The sequence below is a fragment of the Aristolochia californica genome, unplaced genomic scaffold, assembly GCF_029961685.1.
Source record: "Aristolochia californica isolate CCGP_79_NKW_82.1479 unplaced genomic scaffold, dmAriCali1.0.hap1 SCAF_6, whole genome shotgun sequence".
Classification (NCBI taxonomy): domain Eukaryota; kingdom Viridiplantae; phylum Streptophyta; class Magnoliopsida; order Piperales; family Aristolochiaceae; genus Aristolochia; species Aristolochia californica.
Window position 1 is genome coordinate 33,831,648 of NW_027182257.1, and position 20,557 is coordinate 33,852,204.

Sequence of the window (20,557 nt, forward strand, 5' to 3'; positions counted from 1 at the left end):
ACTGGCAAACGAGTATCCGAAAATGGAGTTGACCGCATAGGCCTGCCCATGGTGCTTCATCTTGTTTCATTGTTAGGTGAAGGAGCATCCTTTGAAAGGATAAACCTCCATTCCAGCATGCCCCGTCTTATCTCATTACCTGCAACTCTTCTTCGTCTCTGAAGTATTTGGAAAGTGCCAAGCTAAGAAAAGAAAAAGAGAAGCAATGATAACTTCCTCATGGTCAAATGCAATGTAAAGAGAGAGAAAGAGAGGGAGAGACTGTGGAAAACATAAGGATTTGTGAAAAAAAAGTTCATTTTTAACATCATTGGCATTAATTTCAAGAACAGAAAATTGGGCATTAATTTGGCTTTGTCATCTCTTTAGTTTATGTGATTGAATCCTTTGAATAAATTATTGTTCATAGAAATGAAATCCAAAAACGTTCTTTTGTGTCAAACCGGATTTATAGGAGCATTCGTAGCAGTTAATGTGGTATTGGCTGCTCATTTGATAGGCAATTGTCGTGTCTCTGAAATCAGGGTTCTCGGCCAACAAGAAGTGATAGATGGGACTAAAATGGTCTAATATATAATTATTATGTCTTCCAAAATTTGAGTTATAGAAAATATCATTCGAGTCTTTGACTTAAGAAAACCTATTTAATGTTTAATATAATTTGATTATATCTAATAATTATTATTTATGACAATAATTACCTGGTAAAAGATTAGATTGATAAAAATAATTAAATATTCATAAAAAATTTTAATTAAAATAAATGTATCCGACATGACATGTAAACTATAAAACTTTGACTAGCACAACAAATTTCAACCAACTCCAAGTTTATCTTGTAAAGAACTAGATAAATATTTTAGACTCGGTATTATTATAGTTATATGCTTCCAATTATTATTATTCTTATCTGTCATTATTATATAATAATTATTATTATTTTATATTAATAAATTATCATATAATATCAATGGCCCAACATTTTTTTATATTTTTTTATTTATAATTATTATTATTTTTAATTAAAATAGGCTAAAGACCTAAAACTTGAAACCCTACCATCTTACCAACTATATATGTTCCATGGTATAATTTTAACATCAATTTTACTTTTTATAATAAAAAATATTTAAATATCACATTTTTTTGTCATAAAAAGGTTTTCTAATTGATACTCAAATATGATTGAAAAATAAAAGAGAGAAGGAGAAAGAACCCAACTTGGGAACCACCCTCCTAAGAACCCAATTACCAAATTCTCTAAATCTAAGGTAAGTTAAATGGTCATGGTGATTCTTATCCCCCTTGTAGGAAGCATCTATGGAAGAACCTTAATGAGTTGTGTTAATTATGCTTAGAAAGTGTTACATAGTAGATTTAGATGCACAAAAATAAGACATGTGGTCAACCACATTTGAGATTACAAATCTAAGGTCTTATTTAGAAAATTATTTAATATTTAAAATAAAAAAATTATTAGGATAATTAAAATCTTAATTTATTTGTAAGGATAATTAACAATGTTATTTAACATTTAAATTACAAGGCCAATTAAAAAATAAAATATTGATTCAAATATTGGAAGTTGAAGGCATATTGGAAGATGTGCCATTTTTATACATCATTTATAGCAAGTTGGGAGTTCATGTTGTTCTCTCACCCCCAGCTTGAGGGTGAGTGTTGGAAGATAACCTTAAGACCAAATGACCAAGGAATGCCCACATATGTAAGATTATTATAAGATGGGCCACACGACCAAGGAAGGCCCACAAGATGAGCCCAAGCCCATAAGAAGTAGGACCCACAATGACTACCATAAGCTGGCATCCTTATCATATCAGTTGGAAGATCAAGGACTCACAAAAGTATTATTAAATTGTCATACAATATCATTATTATTTTTAATTAAAGTAGGCTAAAGACTTAAAACTTGAAACTCTACCATCTTACTGAATATATAATGAAATATTATTACCATGGTATAATTTTAACATCAATTTTACTTCTTATAATAAAAAATATTTAAATATCACATTTTTTGTCACAAAAAGTTTTCTAATTGATACTCAAATATGATTGAAAAATAAAAGAGAGAAGGAGAAAGAACCCAACTTGGGAACCACCCTCTTGAGAACCCAATTACCAAATTCTCTAAATCTAAGGTAAGTTAGATGGTCATGGTGATTCCTATCCCCCTTGTGGGAAGCATCTATGGAAGAACCTTAATGAGTTGTGTTAATTATGCTTAGAAAGTGTTACATAGTAGATTTAGATGAACAAAAATAAGACATTTGTTCAACCACATTTGAGATTAAAAATCTAAGGTCATATTTGGAAAATTACCTAATATTTAAAATTAAAAAAATCATTAGGATAATTAAAATCTGAATTTATGTTTTAGGATAAATTAACAATGTTATTTAACGTTTAAATTACAAAGCCAATTTCGTACAAGTACAGATGAAGTTTCTTTATGTTTAGTTTAACAACTTATATTTATTTTATATAATTGAGAACATGGTAAAGTTTGCTTTTAGTAGGATTTCAAGTTGTATTCATTTAAAAAATAACATGATGTAAGAAAGCATAACATCTTTGTCATATTTTTCTCACATATCAATCTACATGTATTGTTTTGGTTCTCTCTTTTCTTACCTTTCATTTCCATGTTTTCTTTGGTTCTCTCTTTTCCATGTTTCTTTCTTAACACTTAAGGCTTGTTTGGAACCCATAAAAAAAAAGGGAGAGAAAACTATATTTTGTTGTTTGGATTGGAGAATCATTGAGAGAAAAGAAAATAAGAAATAAAATCTTAGTTAATAAATTTTCACTCACAAAATGATGGAATTTGGGGAGAAGAAAATAAACATAAACTTAAGAAAAAATATTTAATTGTCAAAATTTTAAAATATTGTTAATTTTTTTTCAAACAAGAGGAACTATATTTCTCTTCAATTTTCTCTCATTTTCCATAAACATCCAAACAAGAGAAAAAAAACCTCTTGTTTCTTTTCTTTTATCTTTCTCTTTCTATGTTCCAAACATAGCCTTGCGAAATGCAAATATGGATCTACATTTTTTTTACCTAGTAAAAATAGTTATTATTGGCCATGTTGGCGCAAATAGCCAAATCCTACATTGACCAAAATCCCACCCAAGAGTAACCACTGACACCCTCGCAGGCCCTTTGTCGATAGAAAAGAGTCCAATGCCGTCCATAAAACTCCCTAGTACATACACCCACAAACGTACCTATCGATTTAAGGTGGAGATGAGCATGATAAAAACATTAATTTTTGGGTTGTCAGGGAGGGCTCATTGAGTTATCGAGCATAGAGCGTGATGCAAAGGGCATCATGATTCTGCAAATGGCATCACGAACAGACTTAGGCGTCCCATCCAGATTCCTATTCTTTCCCTTGTCGGCTAAAGAGCAAATGTGTTAAACAACATTCTTATTCTTAATCTCCACAGTGCTGTTCATTTTCCATTTGGGGGGGGGGGGGGGCGTCTTCGCATTTAGTGTTAGTGTTGATGCCTTAATGTACAGGAAAACAGTTTTCAGTGAATAGTGCCCACTCATTAGAAAAACATAAAAAACAAGAGAATCCCTAAACTTGTACAATACAGTTATAATTACAGCATAATCCTTAAACCCCAAATTAGGTAAAACAATCATTATTACTACACAAGTAACTTATTTAATGTATAATTAAAATATATTAATATATTTATTAATTGAATTAGATATGTTATTGTGCATTAATATGGTCATTACGCGAGGCAATGAAATACGCACATGATTAATTATAAGTAATAAATAAATAACGTTATAAATAACAAAAACGAAAGTTATATGTTTAGCTATTAATTTATTAATAACATATGATATACTATAGCCTAAAAATGAATGTTTTAAGAGGAAAATTTGATCTAATCATAACTTTAATACATTATAAATTTGTACATAATATTACCACTATTAAATCACTAATATAATACAGTAAATAAAAAATAAATATAAGGTTCAAGGCCTCTCTGACGCACGATTTCTGAAGAAGGTAGCTGGAAATACTGGAAATTTACCGTATTTGTCATTTGTTTTCGTGGAGAAAGAAAGTTATTTGTTTATTTAGCTCTCCCTGATCCATTTTCTTGTTGTCGTTGTTTCCTGTGCTTGTAAATCCTATACAGAAAAAAAATACAAACATCATACTGAATTGGGCTGTGAAACTGGGAACAGCTGAATCAGCTGATTCGGTAGCATAATAAGTTTGAAAAAGTCCTCTTGAAGCAAAGGTAAAAAATTCTCAATTATTCTCTCTCGTGAAGACCGAATTTTGAGGTTCATAATGGAGCTTACAAACTGGGAGAGACCATGAATTGGAGATCACCATGAATGAATTTGAAGGGATCTCCATGAATTGGAGATTCAGAAATAATTTTTCAATATTAATCTCATCTCTTGAGGACCGACTTTTGAGGTTTTCACAGCTCCCTAAGAAGGGGTATGACACAGGGTTCCCAGCAGGACAAGTAAATCATAAAGCAAAAAAACACTGGTCAACAATACCCACAGTAGCAAAAACAGGTTTCTCAAGGAGAACATCAAGAAAATTTAAAATTATCAAAAGTTACAGGTGATGCTTATTCATAATGACAGACATTACAAGAAACGAAAGAGTAGGGAACAGCCAAATACTAGTAAAAGAGATGCTCAGCAGAAGAAGGATTGACTCTGATAACAATACTTCATAATGTAATTTAAAAGGGGAGGTAGTTGTTATAGGTTTACTCTTTTGGGGCCTCATCGGTATCGATTTGCTTATCTTCCTTAACATGTGAGTGTTCTGCTGTGGTTTCTATAGGCGCAGCTTCTGCTGGTGTGGTTGTGTCTTCCGTGGATGTGGCTTCTGCTGATCTGGGTTCCGTCTCAGAGGACTCAGTGGCAGGCCCATCCGATACTGTGACAGTTTTTTTTATGGTTCCAACTTTAACATACTTGCTCATGAACTAGTATTCCCAGTCCTGTAAGGCTTCTAGCTCAAAGGGGGCGAGACCTGAGATGTCTCCCGTCAAATCCTTCTCTTCGAACGACATCTTTGCGAGAGCTCTGCTGGCGTCTTTGCCAGTGAAGAGGGCATAAGGGCCACCAGGTCCATAGAACATTCTGCAACAGTGACACCACAAATAGAGAGCAAACACCAGGGTCACTAAGACATTAAGGCATGATTCTATTATAGGAATGGGGCTACCAATGGTTTCTCCAACAATGAAATTGAAACACTGAACTAGGACAATATATAATAGAGCAATAAACTAAAGATATGAGGAACCCAAAAAGTGAGTAATTGATACAATTCAACAACCACCCCAAAATAAAAAAGAAGGGAAGAAAGGCCAAGAAATGGTTATCAGCAACAGTTAGCTGCTGCGTGGGGGGAGGAGGGGAGAGGAATGAAAATCGACATGATCTCCTTGAGAGCCTAAGACAAAAGCCGGGGATGCAAACAAGATAACTGGTCTGATGAGCAGAAAAACCAAAATCGACCAAGAAAAACTGACACCCAGTTTCCTGAAATCCCCGGAACACTCATCAAGCAAGACACTGGTTGTTCAACTAGTCAAACACAAAGAACAAACCAACAAACAAACAAAGCAACCAAAAAACCACAAAAACCACAAAAACAAAAACCCCAATATTTAGATGCACAAAATAAACCCGGAAACAAAAAACTCCAAGGTGAAAAACCTGCTCTGCGAGACATCGTAGATCTGTCCCTTGATCGCCATCAACGGCTTCTTAGGATCCAACCCATCATAAGCCCTTAATTCCTCTTCAGAAATCTCCTCGAGCTGAACAGGCGGAGGTAAGGGCTCCGTCTCTTCAACAGGCTCCCTAGCTCTGGGCGGCGGAGGCGACTCAAAAAACCTAGAAATCGCATAGTCAAAGGCCGGAGACTAGCAGAACTAACCCCCCCCCCCACACCTCCCCCCCCCCCACACCTCGGTCTCCCTCGAACTCATTTCATTCATCTCTCGCTGTTCCCTCAGCCTATGGTTCTTAAATATGACACTCTGAGGTGCTTGCTTTCGAACTTTCTATTTTAAACTCTGATGCTTGAAATATTAACTTTTAAAATATTCTGCCGGGCTTGCTAAAACATTTTTTTTTCTTTCAGATATTTGGTTTTCACTCTATGCGAAATTTTAAAGCTTTCAGGCGACTTCGATCCTTGTATGACTTACTGCCTCTCTTTTGCTGAGGGGTTGAGGTCCTGTAACACCCGAAAGAGAAAGGATTTTCATTTGTTTTAGCTTAGGTGACAGACTCGATTGCTCATTTTCGCTTTTTGTTCCTTCACTGCGCCTGCCTGGTAAGATGGTCAAAATCACCAAGCCGCTGCTGCTGGAAATTTGAAAGACCTTATTTTGCGTGATGGGAAGCTGAGTATATTGGAAGCGTTTCTCTGTTTAGATGATTTGTAAATGAACTTCTCCAAATTCTTTCATTGCATTGTTTGCTGTTTTTCTCATTGGTAGCTTTATGCTTTCTAATATGGTATCGCGACAACCAATGCTTCGGAATGCTGTCTATATGGTCTCCGAGCGAAATGAGTAAGCTTCTCATTTTAATACTTTTGCGTTCGTTCTGTTTTGCCATTATCTTCGTTTCTCCTAGAATACGAAGAAACCCCATCTTCCGTTAAGATTTGTTCCACCGCATCTGCTCGAATTTATTAATATTTCGGAAAAAAAAGGAAATATACATCAGGCTTCACGATGGGTATGGCGATGAAGTGATTTTTTCCTATCCTTCTGATTTAGTACTTAAAAGTTTTCAGACTACCTCGCGTTCTGTTTTTGGTTGTCGCTTTGTGTTTAAGCTTTTGATGTTTGTTTGTTATTTTCTCGTTCTACCTAGGGTTTTCGTCTATATCTGCTACTTATAGTGGGTTTGTTTCGTAACCTTCAATCATAGAGTTGCATCTAACAATTCCACTGTCTCACCTGATTGTTTGTTGGCTATGAATATGCAGAAACTGAGAGTAACATCGAGCAAGAACTTCAATTATAAAATGCGAGAGCACAGCGGAGTTGGTTATCAGGACCTTAGAGGAGAACTTCCGATACTTAATAACTTCCCAAAGGTTACTCTTGTTCCCCTTGTCTTTCTGATTTTCTATGAGGTATCTGGTGGTCCGTTTGGTGTAGAAGACAGCGTCAAAGCTGCTGGTCCTCTTTTGGCCTTTATTGGATTTCTAATTTTTCCATTCATATGGAGTATTCCAGAAGCTCTAATAACTGCAGAAATGGAACTATGTTCCCTGAAAATGGAGGTTATGTTGTATGGGGTCTCATCTGCTTTGGGTCCTTACTGGGGTTTCCAGCAAGGTTGGATGAAATGGTTAAGTGGGGTTATTGATAATGCTCTTTATCCTGTTCTGTTTTTAGATTATCTGAAATCAGCTATACCAGCATTCGAAGGTGGTGTTCCCAGGGTTATAGCTGTGCTCATAATTATACTTGGATTAACTTATATGAACTATCGAGGGCTAACGATAGTTGGGTGGGTAGCAGTTTTGCTAGGAGTTTTCTCTCTTCTCCCTTTCATTGTTATGGGACTAGTAGCCATACCCAAGCTAGAACCATCCAGGTGGTTCGTGGTGCCCTCGGAACATCTAGACTAGGGTTTGTACCCGAACACACTCTTTTGGAATTTGAACTACTGGGACTCCATTAGTACTTTGGCAGGAGAGGTACACAATCCGAAGAAAACTTTGCCAAAGGCTCTCTTCTATGCTCCTGTTGGTCATTTTAGGATATTTCTTTCCTCTTCTTGTGGGCACTGGAGCAATTGAGCTTCAACAAGAAATGTGGAGTGATGGGTATTTCTCAGATGTTGCAAAACTGATAGCCGGTGTGTGGTTGAGCTGGTGGATCCAGAGTGCTTCAGCATTTTCTAATATGGGAATGTTTTTACCAGAAATGAGTAGTGACTCATACCAGATTCTTGGTATGGCTGAAAGAGGAATGCTTCCAGAGTTCTTCAGCAAGAGATCTCGCTATGGAACCCCACTGATGGGGATCTTATTCTCTTCTACAGGGGTGATACTGCTTTCTTGGATGAGCTTTCAAGAAATTGTTGCAGCAGAGAACTTCCTTTACTGTTTTGGGATGATCTTGGAGTTTGTGGCTTTTATACAACTGAGAATCAAGTATCCCAAGGCTTTGCGACCTTACAAAATACCCCTGGGGACTGTTGGTTCCATTTTGATGTGTATTCCTCCAACCTTATTGATCTGTGTGGTTTTAGCTCTTGCTTCTTTAAAGGTTATGGTCATAAGCCTTATTGCAGTGGTTATTGGGCTTGTTCTGCAACCATGTTTGCAGTACGTTGACAAAAGGCGGTGGATGAGATTCTCCATTAGCACAGACCTTCCAGATCTTCAACATATGGAAGACGAATATACTGCTTTTTAGCTGTGGACTGAACAGCTTATTGTCTGATCACGGGAGTCTTTCCTCCCTTGTCTTCTTTCATTAGGATTAATAGTCATGAACTTCAAATGGCCATATTAGAGTATCACATTACCTTGTAATTATATCTTCTGTCTAGTTGGATTTTTTTGCCCTCATGCTTCTTTGCCTTTTTTCCTTTCTCTATGAAAGTAACTTACGTCCACTTTTTGTCATGTGCCTGTTTATATGGTGTTTTAATCCAAGGTAGTATAGACAAGAATCACTTTTTGGTTTTATGCCTTTTGTTGAATTTCTAGAAAAGAGAAATACTCAACTAACTCGTTATTAACTGAGTACAATGAACTTCTATTTATAATAGAGGAAACAAGTAAAATCCAATTACAATTAAACTATCATTGTCTCAGTTATATCCAAAGTCAAACATCAAAGGATAAGTATTAAAACAGTTGAACAATTGAACACAAATAGAAGACTACTATAGATAAAACATATTTAACTGAAACCTTCTTTGAGACGTCATCATGTGAGACTTATTTAAGACTTCACTATATTAATTTTGATTTTGTGAGACTTCTTACTGTGAGAGTTACGTAAGACTCTTCCATATTTGTTCTTTCTCAAGTTGATAACTCCAGTTTGCAATGAAAAAGATTTTAGGTATTCAATCTTCATTGGCTAAAACTTTTTCATATATGTTAAATCTTCATCATTTATTCTCCTCCTTATTTTAAATATTTTGGTCACTTAAAAATTATAACAACATATAGAATAAAATACATCTTTCTTGTACTTTTTCTTAGTAGTGGCATTGAGTTGAGCCGAGTTCAAACCTGCATATGTTTGAGTTGGGTTTGATTTAAATACTTTGAACTCGAGCTCAAGCCGAGTCTAGACTCGAGCTTAAAATTGGAATTGAGCTCGAACATAATAATTTTAACCGAATTCGAGCTTGAGCTTGAGCCAGTTCAAGCTCTAATCTACATATAAAACTTTGCATAAAATACATGTCAAATAAGCTGTATATAAAATTATATGTAAATTTTACTTAAAATTGGGTATCATCTCTACATAAATTGGATACATTTTTAAAGAGATTATTTGAAATTTTGGCAATTTCCCCAGTAAACTAAAGAACATGGAGCCCCATAAGCCCCCGTTCAACCCGACAATTCACATCACATCCCTTCTGAATCCACCACTTGACCCAATCAATTCTAGATTTTGTACCTCTCTCTCTCTCGTCTTTATTCTCAACCCTTCTTTTTCTATTTCTTTTTACTCTCTATCGAAACACAAACACCCAATGTAACCGAGATAAATTGCAAGAGAGAGCTTGGAGATCATAGATAGATGAGAAAAGGGTTGGAGAGAGAAATTGTGATAATCGATTAGATGTCCAGCCAACCACTCACGATCTTCCTCAACGAGCTCTATTTTTTTGTTTCTACTTCCATCTCCTACCAGCTCGAAAACCTCTCCCTACTCAACACGAATCCTCACGCGGCTTTCTCAATGGGTGATGGCTTGTGCTGTTTAAAATCTTGTTTGGCGAAAGGATGGTGGAGCTGTAGAGGAGTATTGGCAAAAAGAAGAGTTCTTTCAGGATGAAGCAGAGAAATGAGTACAACAAATGGTTCTGATTCTTGTGGTACAAATATCTCAGGATGTTCTCGAGGGTTAAATGCTAGTCTGGTAGCATCTTCTTCACTGGCTATTATTGTCTAAGCACAATAAATGGCGAGAAATTAGGGTGTGGGGGTGGAAGCGTGGGAGGCAGAAAATTCGGTGTTTGCCTTTCTTCTGTCAATATCGGGTCCTGAGTCTTGAGTCTCGAGTCTGTAGCCGGTTCCTAAAAATGGCTAAAACTCATTACATGTTGGGTTTAACTAAACGAGCCAGTTCGTGAGCCTGTGAATTGAGTCGAACCTCATTAGAGTTCGCGTTTACTTAAACGAGTTGGAAATCCGATCTCGAATTCGATTTGAGATCGGGTTATTTAGAATTGAATTGAGCCGCAATCGAGCTAAGCTCGAGCTACTCGCGAACCGGCTCGGTTCGATGCTACCCCTACTTCTTCTTTTACTTCTCCCCTTCAAGTTGAAGATAAAAATGACATAGAAACCCATTTTGGACAAAACATAACGTGGGAGAAGAAAATCACTCATAACATTATGAAAAGCTCTATATACTAATCAAAACGGTTATTGTCTGAAGCACACGACTCAATTTTAAAGGCAAAAAAAAAAGGCCCAACTTTAGAGCTTAATAAAGAGATTACTCACTTTTTAAGGGTAGCTCAAATACAAATTACCTATTGGGTGAAGAATAAAAGACTTGACTCAAGCTAGATATTGGGCACACTCTTATACTTTTTAGGTAGTGGGTCTAGGCATTGCTTTGAAGCGATGAAAACAAAAAAAGATAATCCCAAGAAATATGAGAAAAAAACAACTTTAATCAGAAGAAGACGACTATGCAATACTCATAATTCCAAAGAGATTTTTTATTTTTTTTTGAAAACTAGGGAAGACTATAACAATAGAACTTAATAAATTTGACTAAGTCTAACTTTTTTTGGGTGACCACAATTTTTCGGAGTTGATGATGCATACGATACACCGCCAAATAATAAAAACACGAAGCTTGAAAACAACATCGAAGCAATATATTGCTAAGTTGTGGAGCCTAATCAACACCCTCTTTATATTTGGGGCGTTGCTATTAGGGTTTTATCTTCACAGACGCTTTGAGTTGCAGACCAAGAGAGGTTAGAGGAAATACCTGTAAGTGTACGATTTTTCTTGTAAGCTATTTCATCTTCATAATAGATTACTACAGCGGTGGAAGACAGGATGTAGTCTCACCTTGAGGCAAACCTGTATAAATCTTGTTGTATGTTTGTGTTTATTTTTCTCCTTTCTTCAACAATTATTATTATTGATCTCGTTAGTTTAGAATTAGGGTGTCTAATTCCTAACAAGTGGCATCAGAGCTTTGGTTCGTGATTGAGAGCAATGGCTGGCGGAGAAGGATCGGTACTTGGAATTAACAAGTTCGGTGGTATGAATTTTACTTTTTGGAGGATGTAGATCGAAAATTATCTGTACAGTAAAAAGTTGCATACACCACTTCTGGATATGAAATCAGAAGGTATGAAAGATGATGAGTGAAATCTCCTTGATAGACAGTTGTTGGGAGTAGTCCAGTTAACACTATCAAAGAACATTGCTCACAACGTGGTGTCGGAGAAAATCACAACGGGGATGATAAAGATTTTATCTAATATGTATGAGTAGCTTTCTGCAAATAATTAAGTACATCTCATGAAAAAACTCTTTAATTTAAGGACGATAGAAAATAAATCAGTGGCATCATATTTGAATGAGTTTAGCACGATTGTCAATCAATTGACATTCGTTCAAATTAAATTTGATGACGAGATCCGTACTTTAATTCTTTTGGTGTCTCTGCCAAATTGTTGGGAGCCTATGAGGGTTGCGATTAGCAACTTTGTAGGCAATGGGAAGTTGATATTTAATGATGTTCGGGATACCATTCTTGTGGAGGAAGTTCGTAGAAAAAACTTTGGAGAATCGTCGACCTCTAATTCTGCCCTAAGTGCAATAAGAGAGGCAGGAACTTTGAGAGGAATTCCAACAAGGGCAATGGTAGAGGGAAGTCAAGGAATCGAAGAAGCAAGTCCAAATTTGGAAGGAATCTAAAGTGCTGGAATTGTGGCAAGTCTGGTCACATAAAGAAGAACTGTAGAGCCGAAGAAGGATGAAAAAAAAAACGATGTTGCAAATGCGGTGACTGAAGAGGTACAAGATGTTTTACTCTTGTCGGTTGATAGCCCTATTGACTCTTGGGTGTTAGATTCAAGAGCTTCTTTTCACACCACCACACATCATGAGATCATTGAGAATTATGTTGTTGGAGATCATGGGAAGTGTACCTTGCTAATGGAGAACCTTTGGATATTGTCGGTATTAGTAATGTCAGTTTGAGGATGTCAAACGGGTCAGTATGGAAAATTCACAAGGTGAGACATGTACCAAAATTGATATGTAATCTGATTTCAGTAGGGCAGCTTGATGATGAAGGTCATAATGTGACTTTTAATGGTGTTGTCTGGAAAGTCACTAAGGGAGCCATGGTTGTTGCACAAGGAGTTAAAACTGGAACTCTTTACATCACTTCCAATTGCAGAGACGCAGTTGCTAATGTTGTTACTGATTTTGACTTGTTGCATTATAGGCTTGATGACATGAGTGAGAAGGGAATGAAAGTGCTTCAGTCCAAAGTGAAGCTATAGGGTTGAAAACTGTAAATAAAAGTTTGTGTGAAAGTTGTATTTTCGGTAAGTAGAAAAGGGTTAGCTTTTCTAAAGCTGGAAATGAGCAAAAATCAACAAAATTGGAGTTGGTTCACACAGATGTTTGGGGGCTTCAACTATTACCTCCCTTGGTGGTTCTAACTACTATGTGACATTTATTGATAATACAAGCAAGAAGCTATGGGTTAATTTCCTGGAAAAAAAAATTTGATGTCTTTGATACCTTCAAGAGATGGAGAACAATAGTTGAAAATGAGACAAATTTGAAGGTGAAGTGTTTGCAGTTAAATAATGGAAGAGAATACATAAATGATGATTTCAAGTGATACTGTCACTATGACCGAAGCAAGCAAAGAGATGATATGGTTGCAGTCCTTCAGGGAAGAATTAGGTCTCAAGCATGGGAAGAATGTATTGTATTGTGACAGTCAAAGTGTTGTTCATTTAGCAAAGAATCTTGTTTATCATACTAGAATAAAGCACATGAAGGTGTGTTACCACGTCATTAGATCGGCTCTGGAGGATGGAGTCTTAGCACTTGAGAAAATTCAAGGAAGTCAGAATCTGGTTGATATGTTGACAAAGACTGTTATAATTAAGAAACTGAAGTAGTGTGCAACTTTTGTTGGATTTATCTCTGAGGATTGAGAAGTTGTTGCTGCTGCAGAGGAGATATTGATGTGGACTAGTCTCCAAGTGAGATTGTTAAGTTATGGAGCCTAATCAACGCCCTACGCTGAGTCGGTATGCGGATCAACCTTCGCGGTAAGATTGTCGTGGGAGTTGGAAGGTGAGCGGGAAGCCTCCCTCCCGAGGGTGTCAGGGTGGAGCCTTCGCGGGATTAACGTTAACAATGTTATTTAACGTTTAAATTACAAAGCCAATTTCGTACAAGTACAGATGAAGTTTCTTTATGTTTAGTTTAACAACTTATATTTATTTTATATAATTGAGAACATGGTAAAGTTTGCTTTTAGTAGGATTTCAAGTTGTATTCATTTAAAAAATAACATGATGTAAGAAAGCATAACATCTTTGTCATATTTTTCTCACATATCAATCTACATGTATTGTTTTGGTTCTCTCTTTTCTTACCTTTCATTTCCATGTTTTCTCTGGTTCTCTCTTTTCCATGTTTCTTTCTTAACACTTAAGGCTTGTTTGGAACCCATAAAAAAAAAGGGAGAGAAAGCCATATTTGGGAACCCATAATAAAAAAAAAGGGAGAGAAAGCTATATTTTGTTGTTTGGATTGGAGAATCATTGAGACAAAAGAAAATAAGAGATAAAATATTAGTTAAAATTATGCTACGGGGCTTTGCTAAAACAGATTTTCTTTTTTTTTTTTAGATATTTGGTTTTCACTGTATGCGAAATTTTTAAAGCTGTCAGGCGACTTCGATCCTTGTATGACTTACTGCCTCGCTTTTGCTGAGGGGTTGAGGTCCTGTAACATAAATGTCCCCGAACGCGAAAGGATTTTCGCTTGTTTTAGCTTAGGTGACAGACTATATGCGCTCATTTTCGCTTTTTGTTCCGTCACTGCGCCTGCCTGGTAAGACGGTCAAAATCCTTTACTGTGGGCACTGGAGCAATTAAGCTTCAACAAGAAATGTGAAGTGATGGGTATTTCTCAGATGTTGCAAAACTGATCACCGGTGTGTGGTTGAGCTGGTGGATCCGGAATGCTTCAGCATTTTCTAATATGGGAATGTTTTTAGCAGAAATGAGTAGTGACTCATACCAGCTTCTTGGTATGGCTGAAAGAGGAATGCTTCCAGAGTTCTTCAGCAAGAGATCTCGCTATGGAACCCCACTGATGGGGATTTTATTCTCTTCTACTGGGGTGATACTGCTTTCTTGGATGAGCTTTCAAGAAATTGTTGCAGCAGAGAACTTCCTTTACTGTTTTGGGATGATCTTGGAGTTTGTGGCATTTATACAACTGAGAATCAAGTATCCCAAGGCTTTGCGACCTTACAAAATACCCCTGGGGACTGTTGGTTCCATTTTGATGTGTATTCCTCCAACCTTATTGATCTGTGTGGTTTTAGCTCTTGCTTCTTTAAAGGTTATGCTCATAATCCTTATTGCAGTGGTTATTGGGCTTCTTCTGCAACCATATTTGCAGTACGTTGACAAAAGGAGGTGGATGAGATTCTCCATTAGCACAGACCTTCCAGATCTTCAACATATGGAAGACAAATATACTGGTTTTTAGCTGTGGACTGAACAACTTATTTTCTGGTCACGGAAGTCTTTCCTCCTTTATCTTCTTTCATTAGGATTAATAGTCATGAACTTCAAATGGCCCTATTAGAGTATCACATTACCTTGTAATTATATCTTCTGTCTAGTTGGATATTTTGCCCTCATGCTTCTTTGCCTCCTTTCCTTTCTCTATGAAAGTGACAACGTCCACCTTTTGTCATGTGCCTGTTTTTCAATCAAATATGGTGTTTAATCCAAGGTAGTATAAACAAGAAGACTCCATGTCCGGTTATATCCAAAGTCAAACATTAAAAGATAAGTCTTAAAACAATTGAACAATTGAACATAAATAGAAGACTAACAAAAATAAAACATATTTAACTTAAACCCTTATTTGAGAACTCATACTGTGAGACTTATACAAGACTTCACTATATTAATTCTAACTTTGTGAGACTTCTTACTATTAGAGTTATGGAAGACTCTTCCATATTTGTTCTTTCTCAAGTTGGTAACTCCAATTTGCAATGAAAAGGATTCTTGGTATTCAATCTTCATTGGCTAAAAATTTTTCATATATGTTAAATCTTCATCATTTATTCTCCTCCTTATTTTAAATATTTTGGTCCCATAAAAATTACAAGAACATATGGAATAAAATACTTGTTTCTTGTACTTCTTTTTAGGGGTGGCATTGAGTCGAGCCGAGTTCCAACCTGCATATGTTTGAGCTGGGTTTGATGTAAATACTTCGAACTCCAGCTCAAGCCGAGTCTAGGTTCGAGTTTAAAATTGGAATCGAACTCGGACACAATAATTTTAACCGAAATCGAGCTAGAGCTTGAGCCATTTCGAGCTCTAACCTACATTTAAAACTTTGCAAAAAAATACATGTCAAATAAACTGTATATAAAATTATATATAATTTTTTTCTTAAAATTGGGTATCATCTCTACATAAAATTTGATACATTGTTCAAGAAGTTATTTGAAATTCTGGCAATTTCCCTGTAAAGTAAAGAACAAGGAGCCCCATAAACCGCCTTTCAACCCAACAACTCACATCACATCCCTTCTGAATCCACCACGTGAACCTCTGACCCAATCAATTCTAAATTTTGTGCTGCTCTCTCTCTCTCTCTCTCTCTCTCTCTCTCTCTCTCTCTCTCTCTCGCTCTCTCGTCTTTATTCTCAACCCTTCTTTTTCTATTTCTTTTTTCTCTCTATCAAAACACAAACACCTACCACAATCGAGATAAATTGTGAGAGTGAGCATGCAGGTCAAAGATAGATGAGAAAATTGTTGGAGAGAGAACTGTGATAATTGATTAGTTGTCCAGCCAACCAATCACAATCTTCTTGAACAAGCTCTATTTCTTGGTTTCTACTTCCATCTCCTACCAGCTCAAAAAACTCTCCCTACCCCCACACGAATCCCTCACACAGCTTTCTAAGTGGGTGATAGCTTGTGTTGTTTAAAATCTTGTTTGGCGAAAGGATGGTGGAGCTGCAAGGGAATATTGACAGAGAGAAGAGTTCTTCGAGGATGAAGCCGAGAAATGAGTCCAACAACTGGTTCTGATTCTTGTAGTACAAATATCTCAAGTTGTTCTCGAGGGTTAAATGCTATTGTCTGGTAGCATCTTCTTCACTGGCTGTTATTGTCAAAGCACAATAAATGGTGATAAATTAGGGTTTGGGTGTGGAAGCTTGGGAAGCGTCAAATTTAGTGTTCGGTTTTCCTCCGTCAATCCCGGGTCCCAAGTCTCGAGTCTCGAGCCAGTTCCCAAAAATGGCTAAAACTCATTATATATTGGGTTTAACTAAATGAGCTAGGTCATGAGTTTGAGAACCAAACCGAACCTCGTTCAAATTTGGCTCGTTTACTTAAACGAGTCGAAAATACGATCTTGAATGGAATTCGGGATCCGGTTATTTAAAATCGAACTTATCGGGAATCGAGTTGAGCTTGAGATACTCACAAACCAACTTGGTTCGATGCTACCCCTACTTCTTCTTTTATTTCTCCCGTTCAAGCTGAGGATAAAAAGGACATAGAAACCCAGTTTGGACAAAACATAATGTGGGAGAAGAAAATCACTCATAACATTAAGAAAAACTCTATATACTAATCAAAATGGTTATTGTTTGAAGCACACTCGGCTCAATTTTAAAGGCGAAAAAAGGCTCAACTTTAGGGCTTAATATAGAGATTACTCACTTTTTAAGGGTAGCTCAAATACAAATCACCTATTCGGTGAAGAATAAAAGAGTTGACTCAAGCTGGATATTGGGCATACTCTTGGGTAATGTATTTGGTTTAATTTTATTTTTTTTGTGTAATTTTGGGATTTATGGTTCAATTTTGACTTTATAGGGTTAGGGTTAGGGTTTTGTGTATTTAGGGCTTAGTGCTTGGTATTGACAGGTTTTGGATTTAATTTTTGGATTTAGGGTTTGTAAAAAATATTAGGGTTCTCGATTTTGGGGTGATAGGGTTTAGGGTTTAGGGTTAGGGGCTTTTAGAGGTTTGAAGATCTATGGTTTAGGGTTTAGGTTCTAGAATTAGGGTTGAGCATTTAGGGTTAGGGATTAGAGTTTGGGGTGTTTAGTCTAGTTCAAACAAGGTTGAGTCGCCTACACCGGCGTCCATCAGCCAATGAAACCCGACCCCCATCACTATCGAGGTACAGTTCGTAGTGAGTGTGAAGTCTGTTTGGGCTCTACCAACGGTTTTCGATGGATATGGATTTTATGTGTGTGTGTGTGTGTTTCCATTGTTCAGTGTATCTGCAATGGAAATAGTTTGATTAATTTTTGAATGTTTTAGAATGTTAATGAAAAATTTTCAAGTACTATGGAATGATTTGGCCATGTGGTGAAGAGATTTGGAGGTTATAAATATCCACCACATGGTATTTTCTTTGGTATGGTTTTTGTTTCCATGACGGTTAATGGTTGTCTGAAATAAAATCCATGAGGACCATCTCGGATTTAGATTATAAATGGATGTAAGAAGACAATCAATTGCTCGATCTTATGACATTTTGACCTTTTAAGAAGACAGTAAAATGTCCGATCTTTTGGTCTTGCTGGTTAATATAGGGAACAAGTTGCCATATAGGGTTTTGAAGCATGAGGTACATATGGATTGTGTCAATAAGTTCAACGAAGACGTAGTCAGTAAAAAAATTGTTGAGCAACTCAAGAATCAAACAAGATCATGGAAGAAAATACACCAAATGGTAACAAGTTGTCTCAACACTAGGAGGTTTGGCTAGGATGCAACCACACAACGAGTTACTGCAAGTCATTCTGTATGGCAAGACTACATAAAGGTCAGTAAATCATGATGTACTATAAAATATTTTGTATGTTTTTCGCATTACTAGAACTCTATTCCAAGTCATTTAAAGGATGTTTTAATCTTGTAGGAGTATAGAGATGTTGAAAAGTATATACAACAAGGCTACCTCCTTTATGACATATTGGCTTTGGTAGTGGGAAACTCAATAGCCACGGGGACAACTAGTATAACTCCTGCACATCTAGGCGATGAACTCCTCCATGATTCGGATCCTATCCCGATGGACGATCCTGAGGATGTCGATGTAGTTAGGGAAACTCCATCATAATTCATTAACGAAAATAAGTCGACAACTGAGCAATCTCGAAGAAGTAACGTGTCGTCTTCAAGTCGTCGTAGAAAGAGAAGCGAATTGCCTACTGATGACAGTAGTAAATTCATTGATGCAGTTAACTGTATCGCTCAGGCATTGAATAAGCCATCTTCTTTTATTAATAAAATAATTCTTTATTTATTCATTATATTCATTTTTTAATTATTGTATTATATTATTGATTTAATAGTGGTAATTAAGATATTGTTAAATCAAACACTTCATCAATTATTTTGGTTTAATTGATCCTCTTTTATTTAATAAAATCATTGGTTTTAAATTTAAAAGAAACATATTATTAACTAATAATACGTACAAATATATAGTGGATTAAATTTATGATTAGATCAATTGTTTTTAATCATTCCTTTTTATCTTAAAGTATATCATATGTTATTAATAAATTAATAATTGAACTTAGTACATTCGTTTATGTTATTTATAATATTTATTTTTTATAATTAATCATGTGCATATTTCATTGGTTCACGTAATTACTGTATTAATGTACAATAAAATATAATCATTAAATAATATAATATATAATTTAATTAATTATTATATTAATATATTTTAATTATACATTAAATTACTTATTCGTCTAGTAATAATGCATGTTTTACCTAATTTGGGGTTTAAGGATTATGTTTTAATTAAGTATACTGTTAGGGTTTAGGGATTCTCTTGTTTTTTATATTTTTCTTATGTCGGGGCACTAACACGGGAAACTATTTTCCAATGCACACGAAGTCGTCAACACTAACACCAAGTTCGAAGATGAAGTTCATGTAGATGAATGAAATGTATTTTAATCAGGAGATGAAGATGAACTTCAAATTTTCATTTTGTTGACTAACCCCCACTTACATACTTTTGAATGAATGAATTGTACATCTTCTTATATGACTAACTTCCCAAATTAAATGATGGGATTGTTCCAAAGCGGCTTGATGAATATATCTACCAATTGCTTATTTATTGGTATGTATGTAATTTAAATAAGTCCTCATTGAATCTTCTCGTGAGTAAGGTGATAATTGAGTTCAATTTGCTTAGCACATTCATAAAAGACTAGATTACATACATTTTGAAGAGCCCACTGATTGTAAAAAGAGAAAAGTTGGTTTATTATGTGGAACTCGAGGTCAAGAGATAGATATGTAAGCAATATAAATTTACAACTTGTGTCCATTAGCCAACGAAACCCGACCCCCATCACTGACGAGGTACAGTTCGTAGTGACTGTGAAGTCTGTTGGGGCTCTACCAACGGTTTTCGATGAATATGGACTTTATGTGTGTGTGTGTGTGTGTGTGTGTGTGTGTTTCCATTGTTTAGTGTATCTGCAATGGAAATAGTTTGATTAATTTTGGAATGTTTTAGAATGTTAACGAAAAATTTTCAAGTGCTATGGAATGATTTTGCCATGTGGTGAAGAGATTTGGAGGTTATAAATATCCACCACATGGTATTTTCTTTTGTATGGTTTTTGTTTCCATAACGGGTAATGGTTGTCTGAAAAAAAAATCCATGAGGACCCTCTCGGATTTAGATTATAAAGGGTTGTAAGAAGACAACCAACTGCTCGATCTTATGACATTTGGACCTTTTTAGAAGACAGTAAAATGCTCGATCTTTTGGTCTGGCTGTTCAATATAGGGAACAAGTTGCCCAATAGGGTTTTGAAGCATGAGGTATATATGGATTGTGTCAATAAGTTCAACGAAGACGTAGTCAGTAAAAAAATTGTTAAGCAACTCAAGAATCAAACAAGATCATGGAAGAAAACATACCAAATGGTAACAAGTTGTCTCAACACCACTAGGTTTGGCTAGGATGCAACCACA

General features: G+C 35.9%; 1 protein-coding gene and 2 pseudogenes across 1 annotated transcript; 2 read left to right on the plus strand and 1 right to left on the minus strand.

Annotated features, from left to right (window-relative positions):
* Positions 1 to 4,478: 4,478 nt before the first annotated feature.
* LOC137935332 (membrane steroid-binding protein 1-like) lies at positions 4,479 to 6,036 on the minus strand (annotated as a pseudogene).
* Positions 5,732 to 8,671, plus strand: LOC137934692 (probable polyamine transporter At1g31830; annotated as a pseudogene).
* A 4,861-nt stretch (positions 8,672 to 13,532) lies between these two features.
* Positions 13,533 to 15,041, plus strand: LOC137935333 (probable polyamine transporter At1g31830). Its single transcript, XM_068780004.1, has 4 exons — positions 13,533 to 13,585; positions 13,701 to 13,714; positions 14,171 to 14,375; positions 14,441 to 15,041. Exons 1-4 carry the CDS (start codon positions 13,533 to 13,535, stop codon positions 15,039 to 15,041), a joined length of 873 nt encoding a protein of 290 aa, XP_068636105.1.
* Positions 15,042 to 20,557: the final 5,516 nt, after the last annotated feature.